Source organism: Molossus molossus, unplaced genomic scaffold (genome assembly GCF_014108415.1).
Source record: "Molossus molossus isolate mMolMol1 unplaced genomic scaffold, mMolMol1.p scaffold_m16_p_21, whole genome shotgun sequence".
Lineage (NCBI taxonomy): Eukaryota > Metazoa > Chordata > Mammalia > Chiroptera > Molossidae > Molossus > Molossus molossus.
Genome location: NW_023425357.1, coordinates 34,889,615 through 34,904,365, shown reverse-complemented (window position 1 = coordinate 34,904,365; position 14,751 = coordinate 34,889,615). Strand labels below are relative to the sequence as shown.

The following is a 14,751-nucleotide window of genomic DNA, read 5'->3' as shown; positions in this document are numbered from 1 at the left end:
TTCAGATAGAGTGAGAGGGAGAGAGAGAGAGAGAAACATCGACGTGAAAGTGACACATTGAGTGGTTGCCACCCACACGACCCAACCAGGGCTGGGGACAAACTGCAACCAAGGTACGTGCCCTTAGCGGGAACCGAACCCGGGTCTCTCCGGACCGCAGGCCGACGCTCTAACCGCTGAGCCAAACCGGCCAGGGCTGATTGCTGTTTCTGAAATCTTTTTCACTACTTTGTCCATTAATTTCTATCTATTTTCAGGTCTCAGCACCATTTTCAGAGCCAGCACTTCCTCTGAGAATTCTTCCTTGCTCCCTTGTAGACAAGCTCAAACTTCTCTGACTACTGTAACTCTGCTCACATGTGTAATTGCTTGTTTCACGTCTCTCTGCCCTGCTGGCTGTAAATGCCAAGATGGCTGGGAGCCTGGCACAAAGTAGGCCCCCAAGATACATTTGTAATAAATTTATTTATTTATTTATTATTTTTTATCCTCACCCAAGGACATTTTTCCATATTTTGTTCAGATAAAGTGGGAGGGAGAGAGAGAGAAACATCGACCTGAAAGGGACACATCAAGTGGTTGCCACCTGCACGACCCAACCAGGGCCGGGGACAAACTGCGACCAAGGTACGTGCCCTTAGCGGAAACCGAACCCGGGTCTCTCTGGACCGTAGGCCGACGCTCTAACCGCTGAGCCAAACCGGGCAGGGCTGTAATAAATAAATTTAAATGCCATCCTTTTTTCCTTCAGTTGAAAGAGTGTTTTCTTCTTTCATACCTCAAATAAAGAGCAACTTTGATACCTCAAATAAAGAGCAATTTTCCTCCCAAGAGCAAGAGCTTAAGGCATCATTCACTGTGTTGACTAGCTTTGGGTTTAAGTATGAGTCTTTCACAGGGTCAGAATGTCCTTCCCTGCTCACTAGAGGTCCTCATGCACTGGGAGATACTGTGGAGCATGTCTCCTCTTTGCTAAAGCATCACTGAAGCACGCTGAGTGCTTTTTCAAGGCATCCAGCTGGCTTGGTCTCTTTCCTACTTTATCTTCTAAACTTCTTCAGTCTCCTTCACTGAGAGATTGAGGTTCACTTGGGGATCCCAAGGGCTTATTTTTCCAGTTGCTGTGTTGCCTTTCTGAAACTTGCAGCAGATGATACTGCCCATAAAGAGGTTACACATGTCTGTATGTTGTTGTTGTTTTTTTAAATCCTCACCCAAGGACATTTTTCCATTTTTTGTTCAGATAGAGTGGGAGGGAGAGAGAGAAAGAGAGAGAGAGAGAAACATCGACGTGAAAGGGACACATCGAGTGGCTGCCACCCGCATGACCAACCAGGGCCAGGGACAAACTGCAACCAAGGTACATGCCCTTAGTGGGAACCGGATCTGGGTCTCTGGACCGCAGGCCGATGCTCTAACCGCTGAGCCAAACTGGCCAGGGCTGTATGTTATTTTTTAATCCTCACCCGAGGACATGTTTTTATTGATTTTAGAGAGAGGAAGGGGAATAGAAAGAGAGAGCAAGAGAAACATCAAATGTTTGCCTCCTGTGCGCACCTTGACTAGGTTTCAAAACTGCAACCTAGGTATATGCCCTGATCCAGAATCGAATCTGCAGTCTTTTGGTGCACAGAATGACACTCTAACCAATTGAGGCACTTGGCCAGTGCCATGTCTTCATGTTTTAAGGACTGAAGACTACCGAAAGCTGGGTGATGTAAGTCTAAATAGAACACCCCTAATCCCTTTTCTCCCTGTCTCCAAACCCTCCTGCTTTCTCTACTTATAAATTCAATTAGTGTGAATCAAGCCAACTGGAAGGGTGTCTTCGTTTTCGGCTTGCAAATGTCCGTTAATGGAGCAGTGCCAGGGAGGCTCAGGAGACATGGTGAGATAGTGGTCCAGGCGGCGGGCAGTGGGGAGTGAGACCACTTTGATCAGCTGGCCCTGCATCTGTTTTTTATCAGCACTGAGCCCACTTTGGGGATTGGATACTCATTAACAGACCCTGTGTACATGGCTTAGATAAACTCCAAACGTGTCCCAGGCTTTGCAGCTCACTCATTGCCTCGCACACAGAGGCACATTATTTCACCCTGGCAGCCTGCGCTCTGCTGTGGTTTCTTATATAAGGGAGACCGTTGTGTTTGGACTGCCGACTTACCTCAGCACTGCCATTTCACACCATCCCTTTCTCCCACAGTCATTGGCTGCCCTGTCCGTTTCCTGCCTCAGAGGAGGGGTGTTTTCTAGATTTGTTTGATGAACCCTCTCCCCAGCTGCCATGCCCAGTGATGGAGATCCAGAGGCCCTTTCTCCTGGTGGTCCTTGAGACACTATCAAGGATGACAACCTTGTAAGAGTTCTCTGATGTTTTGTTTGTAGAGACCCTTAAGAGACGTTGGTATTAGGAGCTTTTCTGCTAAGTTAGAAACCAGCCACTGCCATTGATTTTCATTCCAAACTCAATTTTGGCACCAGTCAAAGATTTTTACCCAAGGAGTTTTAAACAGTTCTTCTCAAACTATCTATGAAGAACCAGTCCTTTTTCTTTTTTCCTGTTTTTTGTTTGTGTTATTTTTTTCAATATGTTACAATTCTTACATTTATTTTCTATTCAGTGTGACAAATCTACTGATCATATATTTCAATGTGGCAATATCGGATTGGTACAAAAGTCTCTAAATGCTTAGAAACTTCTATAGTTTTCTGGTGACTGAACAGTAACAATTTGGACCACGGACCATACTTTGAATTAGCACTGTTTAAAAGGATTATACTGAGCCCAGCTGGTGTGGCTCAGTGGTTGCATGTCAACCCATGGACCAAGAGGTCGCTGGTTTGATTCCTGATCAGGGCACATGCCCAGGTTGCAGGCTCAATCCCCAGTGGCGGGTGTGCAGGAGGCAGCCGATCGATGTTTCTATCTCTTCTCTCTCCCCTTTCCTATCTCTCTAAAAAATCAATTAAAAACAAATAGAAAAAGAATTATACTGGAAGAATTTGTGCCTTTTTACTGAATATGGTTTAGTTTTTTGCTTATATGCTTATATAATACCCATTAGTACCTGTTTTTGACTTCCTCGTCATCATCTCAGAGCAAAAGCCTTATTTCCAAAGATTCTACTATTGTTGGGGCTGGCCCATGAGATATTCTCATCCTACTACATGTATGTATTCATGTGTACTAATGATCATGTGTCCATCTTTGTTTGTATCCCTAGCACCTAGCATAGTGCCTGGCTTCTAGGGAGATGGAATGAGAGTGTTCGTTGAATGACATGATTTCATTCTCAGTAGCCCTTAAAATATTTTTTTGCGGGGGCAGGGTGACTACAAGAAGAAAGAATAAGGAGACCAGCCTGCTCAGTGTGTCTCAGTGGTTGAGTATTGACCCCTTTACCAAGAGGTCGCTGGTTCGATTCCTGGTCAGCGCACATGTTCAGGTTGTGGGCCAAATCCCCAGTGAGGGGACATGTGGGAGGCGGCCAATCGCTGTTCTCTCTCATCGATGTTTCTCTCTCTCTCTCCCTATCCCTTCCTCTCTCTCTAAAATCAATAAAAAAAACAAATTTTTTTTTAAAGAATAAGGAGAACAACAATAAGCAAACACCCAGATTTAACCTTTGGTGCTTTTCATGCACCTCATGTATATTTTTTCCTGGTCATTAATAATAGCGAACATGTTAAGCGTTGCCGATGTGTTGGGGAATGCTAAATTTCGTATGTGGGTTATTTCATGCAGTCATCACAATGCTCTGAGTGGTAGCCACTTTTATCCTCATTTTGAAAATAAAGAAACCTTAAGCCATTTGCCCAAGATCATACACACACACACGTTTATACACATCTACCATAATTTGATAATCTTACAATATGGACTCTTAAATTTTATTTATTCATTGTAAAATATCTTAAGCATGCAGGTAAGAATGGATGCCCCTTTAAATTGAATGAAAAATAGTTCGTTTATGTAATTTTAAAATAATTTTGATTATCTTATGCATGCTATTTTTTTATTTGCCTTTTCACCCAATATATCATAAACATCTGAACATGTCAATATTGTTTATACTGTTATTTTAAATGACTGAATGCCCATTATAGAAATAACTTAATTTATTTTACTAGTCCTCCATTTTGGGGCGTTTAGGTTGTTTCAGCTTTTCTGTAACATTCTGCAACATACTGTGACAGATAACTAAATCTTTGACATACAGCTAAATCTTTGACACATAGTTATTTCCTTAGGGTGTGTCCCAGAAGCAGAGTTGCTGAGTTAAAGGGTATTCAAGTAGGAAAAGGTTTTTGACCATACTTGTCAAATTGTCCTTTGGAAACAGTATATCTGTTTTTGCTTCCACCAACTATTTTATTTTAAAAGAGTGACTATTTTCTTACATTATAAGAATCTATCTGCAAAATCTTGTATGTGCAAAATGTTAAAGAAATTTTTTTTACTTTTTTATTGAATTAATTGGGGTGACATTGGTTAATAAAATGATATGGGTACAATTCTATAATGCATCATCTGTATATTGTATCATGTGTTCACCACCCCAAGTCAAGTCTCTTCCCATCACCATTTATCTCCTCTATGCCCTCCTCTACTTCCCCCACCCCTGTAATCATACTGTTGTCTGTGTCTATGAGTTTTTTATTTTCTTCTTAATCCCTTCACCTTTTTCACTGAGTCCCTATAGCCCCCTCTCCTCTGACAGTCGGTCTGTTCTCTATCTATGAGTCAATTTCTATTTTATTTGTTAATTTTGTTCATTAGATTCCACATATAAATGAAATCATATGGTACTTGCCTTTCTCTGACTGACTGATTTCACTTAGCATCATTCTCTCCAGGTCCATCCATGCTGTCGTAAAGGGTAAGATTTTCTTCTTTTTATTTTTTACGGTCAAGTAGCATTCCATCATGTAAATGTACCACAGCTTTTTTTATCCACTCATTTACTCACGGGCACTTGGGCTGCTTCCAAATCTTGGCTATTGTAAATAACGCTGCCATGAACATAGGGGCGCATATATTCTTTTGAATTAGTGTTTCGGGTTTCTTAGGGTATATTCCCAGAAGTAGAATCTCTGAATCATAAAAAAAATTTTTTATACATACTATCTCTAGGAATTGTCGTGCCTCTATGTGAAAGCATATCTTTTAATGTTGCCAGCTTCCATTGAAGAACTTTGGAGATTTTCCAAGGTAAAGAAAAGAGGAAGATTGAAAAAGGAGGAGAAGGAAAACAGAATTAATCAGAAGCCTCAGAAGCCTGTGCCATCTGTGCTTAAAGGGCATAAAGTGCTGATTGTTGATGGTTTAAAAAAGGGGTTAATGTGCTAAAATTTAAAGGAAAGCTCAGTATTTCAAGAAAGGTTCTTGGTGGAAGGACCGAGCTTAACACATTTCCTACCCAGCTTTCAAAGGACCTGCTGAAGCAATGAAAACAGTGAGCAGGAAATGTGTTCCATTGCACACAGATTTCTAACTCATAAAACAGTATGAAATGTCCCTACAGAGGAAATAAATCTTATGGTTCACCCAGGAAGTGGCCAGGGCTTGAGGAATAGGATTTGGTTCAGACATTTATTATAGGGCCATAAAGTAAGAAAATAGGAATTCCATTTAGTTTTTGCCTGTGGGGAATTGAACTTCACATAGACGGCTTTAAGAATACTTGGAACCCTGGCCAGTTTGGCTCAGCGGTTAGAGTGTCGGCCTGTGGTCCAGAGAGACCTGGGTTCGGTTCCCACTAAGGGCATGTACCTTGGTTGCAGTTTGTCCCTGGCCCTGGTTGGTTGTGCAGGTGGTTCATCGTGCGGGTGGCAGCTACTTGATATGTCCCTTTTATGTCGATGTTCCTCTTTCATGTCGATGTTTCTCTCTCTCTCTCTCTCTCTCTCTCTCTCTCTCTCTCATCCTCTCTCTCCCTCCCACTCTATCTGAACAAAAAATGGAAAAATGTCCTCGGGTGAGGATAAAAAAAAAAATACTTGAATATTTTCAGTGCGTTTTTCTGAAGTTTAGTTTTGTGCAAGACATTTGGTGGTGGGAGGGGCGGGTGTTACATAGGGGTTTTGGGGCATGACTTTGTTTTCCAATGGAGAGAATATTTTTTGAAAGAGGGTCGGGTTTACTAATGCCCAGTGAGCAACTTAATAAATAATGTAAATTAATAATCCTCTTATGAAGATAGAATTTTTGATATGTAAATTTGTAAGGGCCTTTTAAAGAAAACATCTCTAATACTGACCTGTACCCCTCACCCAGCTTTAATCTGTTCTTAACTTGGTGAAACTAATTCTGTCCAAATGGGAATCTGATCAAGAAGTATGTTGATCAGGGTCATTGAATGCAAACTGTAATGACAAGTCATTGAGAATTAATTTCTTGAATGCCTTTTAGGAAACCTTCCACAGGAAAATGTGGTTCAGGTCACCAGATAGTTTCCTTTCAGGAAAACGGCAGAGAAATGATTGCATGTCATCCCAATGAGGCGATTGAAATGTTTAGCCTTTATCCTTTTAGTGATGATGATGGCAAGGGGATTGGGGCATGTACATGGAAGGTACACAATCGAATAAAGGGAAGTTAAAACCCATAGGAGCAAAGATAATGTAGGTTTAAAAATATATCTAAGATTAATTGAATTTGGAGGCTACCTCTTTTTTAAACCTCACCTGAGGACAATTTTCCATTTTTTTTTTCAGATATAGTGGGAGGGAAAGAGAGAGAGAGAGAGAAACATCAACATGAAAGGAACACATCAAGTGGCTGCCACCCACACGACCCAACCAGGGCTGGGGACAAACTGCAACCAAGGTACGTGCCCTTAGCGAGAATCGAACCCAGGTCTCTCGGGACTGCAGGCCGATGCTCTAACCGCTGAGTCAAACCGGCCAGGGCTGGAGACTACTTTTAAGTACTTTCAGACACAAAGACCCTGTGTAGTCTGTGGTCCAACTGAATGTTACTCATTGAAGGCCAAGGAGCAATGTTTTGGGAAGGGACCTGAATCAAGCTTGATGCTTTGAACTCTGTTTCTGAAAGCATCAAAGAAAGCTATTCAGTAGGAGAGGATATGACCCACGTGACTAGGATGCAGTATTGAGACCCATGGGTAGTTTGATTGAAAAACCTTTTAATCTCAGTGGGAAGAAGATGCTTATAAGGGACAGAAACCTAACCCCTGATGGGGATGTGCCGATGAAAGGTTGCTGCTAGTATCACTTTCTTGGCATTGGGAGACCAAACCAAGACAGTCGGAAGGCTGAATCTATGTGGGTCAGCAGTTACTAAGGATAAATGAGCATCAGGAGTCTCGTTTGATTGACAATAGAATTAACTGACTGTGCCACATGAATGAAGGGAAGAGATTCCTATGGATTCTGAGGAGCCATGCAGGTAAGGGAGGAGTTGAGAGTTCTCTAAGAAAAGCAGCTAGGCCAGATCATGGATCAGGGGGGACCCACATGGACATTTAATTCGAGCAGGAGTCCAATTTTAAAAGGAAAAATGTAGATATCAAAAAGGTAATGGAAGAAAGGTCTTATTTCTCCGGTAACTCTTTTTCTAGCTAAGCCAATTGAGAATGTTCATAGAAGGACACTTAGCTTTGCTGGACAATAACAGTCCCTGAAAGAGAGACTTTGATTTCTAGGATCAGCTGGGATCAAAGGTGGATGGACAGATCTTATCTAAGCATGGAAAGAGCTGCTGTAACTCTTGAATATAAGCAAAGAGAACTTCACACTGATTTCCTTTCTGGCAGTATGTGGGAACACCACTGTGTCAATTAAAGGCATTTATTACTTAACAGGATTTCAAGTATTATACTTAAATACCTTCTTCAAATTAAAATATTAGCCAAAGTATGCCCGGCCGCTGTGGCTCAGTGGTTGAGCATTGACCCATGCACCAAGAGGTCACTGGTTCGATTCCTGGTCAGGACACATGCCCAGGTTGTGGGCCAGATCCCCAGTGGGGGGCATGTAGGAGGCGGCCAATTGATGTTCTCTCTCATCAATGTTTCTATCTCTCTAAAATTCAATAAAAAAAATTAGTCAAGGTACAACAAAACCAAAGTTTTCTCCTTGTCTCAAATGAAATATAAAACAAGTCAAGCCCTGGCTGTTTGGCCCAGCAGTTAGAGCATTGGCCTGAGGACCAGAGAGTCCCAGGTTCAGTTCCCGCTAAGGGCACGAATCTTGGTTGCATTTCGTCCCCTGCCCAGGTTGGGGTCATGTGGGTGGCATTTACTTGATGTGTCTCTCTCACATTGATGTTTCTCTCTCTCTTTTCCTCCCTCTCTCCTCCTGCTCTATCCTTGGGTGAAGATAAAAAATAATAATAATAAAATAAATTAAGTCAAAAGTAGAGCTTATTTTGCCCTGACCAGTGTGGCTTAGTGGTTAGTGTCGACCCACACAACAACCTGTTGTGGGTTCAATTCCTGGTCAATACCTGGGTTGTAGGTTTGATCCCTAGCCCTGGCCAGGGTGCATGTGGGAGGCAACCAATAGGTGTGTGTGTGTCTCTCCCCCTCCCTCCCTTCCACTCTCTCTAAAAATCAGTGGAAAAAATATCCTTGAGTATTTTTTTAAAAAGTAGAGCCTACTTATCAAGTGAAAGTTATAACAAAAGAATTGTTGGAATAAAGAAAGCGGTCTTTACTATCTCCAATTATTACAGTAAATATTTTGTCTTTATAATAGGGGTAGCCCCATCCACATATTATGGACAGTTTTCCAAATAGTGACTGCAAAATGAGCACGCTAAGTTTGTTGGTGCTTTTGTGCCACAGAATTGCCAAGGGAGGGATGGAGATAGCCAGCGTCTTAGGTAATTCTGAGGTGGTCTCAGCTCCTTAAATTTATCAGAAGCAAAAGTTATGAAAGAGTGTTTCCTGCCATTGCCTCAAGGAGCTTCCCTATTTCAGTATTTACGCTAAACCAAGTATCTTTCTCAAGACTTTCCTCATTGCCACATTCAAATGAATAAAGAGGGTAGCAGGTTTGCCCCTCTATTGCTAAGCAGGCAGGGGGAGCTTGGAGAGCTAATGTGAAGCCACAATGTGTCATTAGCCTGCCTTTTCTACGCAGAGGTCCCTTCCAGGTCTTCACAGATGGACACTGGCTTCCAAGCTGGCAATGTTTGTTCCTTTTTTAAAAATTTTTTTTATCCTCACCTGACGACATTTTTCCACATTTTGTGCAGATAGAGTGGGAGGGAGAGAGAGGAAGAGAGAGAGAGAGAGAAACATCGACGTGAAAGGGACACATCGAGTGGCTGCCACCCGCACGACCAACCAGGGCCGGGGACAAACTGCAACTGAGGTACATGCCCTTAGTGGGAACTGAACCCGGGTCTCTCTGGTCCACAGGCCGATGCTCTAACCGCTGAGCCAAACCGGCCAGGGTTCTTCCTTTTTTGTCTTTAATTTAGAGGGACATCCATAGGGAGAAGATCTTTAACTTGACCCAGTGCGTCTTTTCATTAGGTCACTTCTACCAAGGGATTCTGTTCATTTAATAAAACACTGAATGAAGCACAAGGGTCTTCTTTTTGCAGTGGGAGGAACCAAGGCACCTGGATCAAGTCACCAGGATCTAATTCAACCAGAACCTTGAGCAAGAGTACCCAGGAGAGAAGATGCTCTCATGCATAATTCTGAGGATCCTCAACACAGCAGTTGACCTCTCTGAGGGGTGGGAGTGTGGGTGCCTGGCCCTCACTGCTCCCAGGGCTAGTGCTGCCATGGTGGGAAATGTGCCACCTGTCCAGTGGATCATATCTGAGCAGAGGGTTGTGATTAAAATACAGCCTGGAAGCGCTCACAGTCGACCCATTGTAATTCCTCCCCAACCATCTTGATTCTACAGGGCTCCCTACCTGGACCCCGGTGCCAGGGGAAGCTGTTCACTCTGAAATGGGGGTCGGGAGAGCACCTGGCACCTACCTACTGGTTAGTAGGTTCCTTATAAATTCCAGTCGGCCTTCCTTTTCCTTCTTTCTTCCTCTCAGCATGATGTGGTGGTAAAACTCAAGGGGTAGAGAGTCAGAGCTGAGTGTGAATGCTGCATGAGTTACTTAGCTTTTCTGAGCCTCAGTTTCCTCAGTGGTGATGGTATTTCCCACTTTAAAGGATGGAGGCAAAGACTGCATGAGGTAAAATATGAGCCCTTGGCTCATTGTAGATGCCCAGTGGGTGATGGTGCCCCCCTGCCCTTCCTTGCCTTAAAAACCTCATGTATATCTGTAGCTGAACTAGTCTCAGAGGGGCTGTTATCTGGTTTAAATGATAAATGGCGGGCCGGTTTGGCTCAGCGGTTAGAACATTAGCCTGCGGTCTGGAGAGACCCGGGTTCGGTTCCGACTAAGGGCACGTACCTCGGTTGCAGTTTGTCCCCGTCCCTGATTGGGTCGTGTGGGTGGCGACCACTCGATGTGTCCCTTTCACATCGATGTTTCTCTCTCTCTCTCTCTCTCTCTCTCCCTCCCTCCCACTCTATCTGAACAAAATATCGAAAAATGTCCTCGGGTGAGGATAAAAAAAAAAAAAAAAAAAAAGATAAATGATATTGAGTAAAGCTAACATCTACCAGAGTATACACCAGGCTTCATAATAGAAGTCAGGACACTTATTTCAGTGTACAGTCAGTTCTGCGGTAAAGTAAGTTTCTAAAAAATACCATGCCAGGTAAAATCTCACAAAAACCACAGGGCTTATGGGAAAAACAGGTTAGGGGCATAACACTCAAAATTTTGTCAGTGACACACACAAAAAATAGGAACCTAATGATGGCAGCACAGTTTTACATGTTAAATTATTGAGATAAATAACACTACAGTAAACAGGGCACAGTTCATGGGAAGACCTGAAGTTTTCTTGTGGAAGCGGGTGTCAGAAGGGTTGGGGTTTGTGAGTGTTGTCCTGAAGTTGTGCAAGGAGCGTTATCTGAAATCAGGTGGGAGTTGTAACGACAGATGGGTGTGGTGTATAAGGTGGTAAACTGAGGTAACTGGTAGCTGTGTGGGTTTTGTATTCCCATGTGACTGGGTTCAGCTGGGGGAAGTCTTCTGTGTTCATCTAGTGTTTCTCTAAGGCAAAATCATATGTAAACAAACAGAATTTGCATCATGCTCAAATTGTTCCATCAAATAGCAATCACATTGGAATGGATCTGCATTTTTAAAACTAGTGTTTCAGCAGAACTGACTCTACCAGCTTTCTGAAAAAGGTCACCTTCCCCCAGGCAGTACCCTAAAGAGAAATGAGTAAAATCAGTGTAAAACATAAAAACTAACAGGACCAGCTCTGCCAGTTTGGCTTAGTGGCTGAAGCGTGGGCCTGCGGTCCAGAGAGACCTAGGTTCGGTTCCCGCTAAGGGTACGTGCCTCGGTTGCAGTTTGTCCCTGGCCCTGGTTGGGTCCTGCGGGAGGCAACCACATGATGTGACCCTTTCATGTCGATGTTTTTCTCTCTCTCCCTCCCACTCTATCTAAACAAAAAATGAAAGAATGTCCTTGGGTGAGAATAATAAAAAATAAAAAAAACTAATGGGACTGTTCAATCTTTTATCAAGTGGCAGTCAGCCCTAGCCAGGTAGTTCGGTTGGTTGAAGCATTGTCCTGATAGGTCAGGGTTGTCGGTTTGATCCCTGGTCAGGGCACATGCAGCTAATGAATGCCTTTCCTCTATCACTCTAAAAAAAATGTGGTAATCATTTTATAAACATATATTTTTACATATATCAGTTACTGTATTCTGAGTAAGTAGAATTACCATCAGACTGTTGAGTGTGGGAATAATTGGGAGTGTGGGGATGGGTGGTCTTTGGCTGTATTTTGTAGTGATTTTGCTTGTGGATAATCTCTTTAGATCATCTGCTACCTGTTGTTCCTCTATCATCACAGAGCAGCCACCCCCCAGTACCCATATCTCATGTTAACTATACACAGACTTATGGGTAGAACAGTACATAACAGTATGCTGTGTTCCTCTGCGTCACTCAGATCTCTTTTAAAAATCATCTGTAAATGAATCTCATATTCTAAAAAGAAATGTGATTGTGAATATATATGATGCTAGGAGAATAGTGGTAATTATATAAATTGTGACTTTAAGAGGTAATGTGGGCCAAGCAATGCCTGGCCAGTGTGGCTCAGTGGTTGAGCATTGGCCCATGGACCAGGAAGTCGCTGGTTTGATTCCCGGTCAGGGCACATGCCTGAGTTGTGGGCCAAATCCCCAGTGGGGGGCATGCAGGAGGCAGCCAGTCGATGTTCTCTCTCATTGATATTTCTGTCTCTCTCTCCCTCTCCCTTCCTCTCTCTAAAATCAATAAAGAAAAATAGATATAAAAAAGTAGTGTGGGCTAAAAGGGCTATGGATTTATCCATAGATAGACTTTAGGAGAGGTCTGTGAATCCCAGAAATTGTATACAGATATTTGTTGGTGAGTGCATTTTGGAAGGAAAGAGTCCTCAACTTTCATCATGTTCCTATATGGATCTTTGATCTCAAAATGGACAAGAAATACTGATTTAGAAAAATCCATGGGATGTAGATTCATGTGGGTCCATAAAGGGGAGCTGTTACAGTTTTCTCAGAAAGCACTCCAGGGGTTCACTGTCAGTGACAGCAGGGAGCTGATTTGACCACTGGGTCAATCTTGCCTGTCATTCTTGACGTTTCCTCTCAAATTAGACACATCAGTTGTGAAGGATGCCCTTTCATACAAGGGCATATGCCTTTCAGCTGTTGTGTATCTCATGCTTCCCTTGACTTTATTTTTCAGATGGGAACAGCGAGAGTTGCCCAACGGCCGTGTCTATTATGTTGACCACAATACCAAGACCACCACCTGGGAACGGCCTCTTCCTCCAGGGTAAGGCATGGACCGACAAGCTCCGAGACTCCAGATCTGGCTCCGAGAGCCACCCAGAGTCTTCTCCACCACCAGTTGCTATAGCCCTCTTCATTTGCCCACTCTCTTCTCCTTTCTCTCTCTTTTCCCTCCTCCCACAGTCTTCCCCTTCTATATTCTTTCCCTCTCCTATTTTTTCTCTATTCATGCATTGTATTGGCCATGACTGATGGCCCTGGGCTTTAATAAGTGGTATTCAGAGCTACTGTGGCTGTTGGATCCTGGAGGGAGGAGGGCTGAGGAGGCCTCCTGGGCCATTGCTGTTGCCATGCTCTCTGTCATTTCACCTGCAGAGATATCCTGTTGGACCAGGATTTTCGTCTCTCTTTCAGGGACAATTTATCCTGGTCCATTGATTACTTTTCCTATTTGTTGACCTTAATTCTGATCTTATTCCTTAAGACATACTAAGATTTTTGGAACATCTCTGCAAGAAAATTGGGCATGGGGGGGCCAAGCTAGAATGAACGGTGGTTCGTTTCACAGCACCCTGTGCCCAGCCAGCACTGAAGGCAGTGTGCTAACTGTTCAGCTGGGCTTTGCGAGAACGCAGCTTAGGTTCTCCAAAACCAGAGGACGAGTGAGGCTTCCAAGTGAGAGAAGACTATCCAAGTTCAAGGAAAAGAGGTTTGGTTTCCTCTCTGCCAGGGACAGAAAGTTCTTTCCACGTGTCTCCCGGTCCTGAGAGCTTTCAAAAGGGAACGTATTCTGCTCTCAGGAAAGAATAGCCTCCCAGTAAAGCAGCCGCAAAGGGCTCCCGCATCAAACATGAGCACTTCTCCCCCTCAGCTCGCAGAGGGAGAGGATGTTGGGGGAGGCCCTGTGCTTTGTTTGGTTCAGCTGTCAGGCATGTGCCAGGTAAATGCCACCTCTCCTTCTGGTCCACCAAGTTTCCATGGACGGGCTGCTCTCAGTGTGTTTCCAGTAGGGTGCTTATGTTTTCCTTTTTTCCCTGACCCTTCTGGAAATGAAATTCATAATCTGTCATCCTTAGTCTTCACTCTGTTTTCTACTTTGATTTTAAATCCAGTTAAGTTACCGAAGTTAAACATTGACTTCTTAGGGAAAAAAATTCAACATTTTATTATGGAAATTATCATATCATTATGGAAAATTTCAAATATGCACAAAGCTGCCCTGGCCCGTTGGGCTCAGCGGTTAGAGCATCGACCTGCGGTCCTGAGAGACCCGGGTTTGGTTCCCGCTAAGGGCGTGTACCTCGGTTGCAGTTTGTCCCCGGCCCTGGTCAGTCATGCGGGTGGCAGCCACTCGATGTGTTCCTTTCACATCGATGTTTCTCTCTCTCTCTCTGTTCCTCTCTCTCCCTCCCACTCTACCTGAACAAAAAAATGGGAAAATGTCCTTGGGTGAGGATTAAAAAAAACACAAAAAAGTCAAAATAAAACAAAAAAATATGCACAAAGCAGAGAGAACACCTACATATTCAGTGCTTAGCTTCAATAATTGTCAACTCATAGCCAATCTTGCTTCATCTATACCAGGGGTTGGCAAGCCATGGGCCTATGGACAAAACCCAGCCCTCCACTTGTTTTTGCAAATAAAGTTTTATTGGATCACAGCCACAGTCATTTGTTTTCTTATTGCCTATGGCTGCTTTGGTGCTCAATGGCAGAACTGAGTAATTGTGACAGATACTGTATGGCTCACAAAGCCTAAAATACAGGGGTGGGCAAAAGTAGCTTTACAGTTTTAATACAAATAAATTATACAATAACTAATAAATAATAATACAAGAATAAACTCTGTGTTTTGCATACTCACAACCATAAACCTACTTTTGCTTACCCCTGTATT

The 14,751-nt window shown here is 43.2% G+C and overlaps 1 protein-coding gene across 3 annotated transcripts in view; it reads left to right on the top strand.

Annotated features, from left to right (window-relative positions):
- WWP2 (WW domain containing E3 ubiquitin protein ligase 2) overlaps positions 1 to 14,751 on the top strand; it is a 176,505-nt gene that overhangs the window by 132,925 nt on the left and 28,829 nt on the right. For all 3 annotated transcript variants that reach the window (XM_036275726.1, XM_036275724.1, XM_036275725.1), the window contains one exon: positions 12,808 to 12,897. In XM_036275726.1, the coding sequence (XP_036131619.1) occupies positions 12,808 to 12,897 (90 nt within the window). The remainder of the gene's footprint in view (positions 1 to 12,807; positions 12,898 to 14,751) is intronic.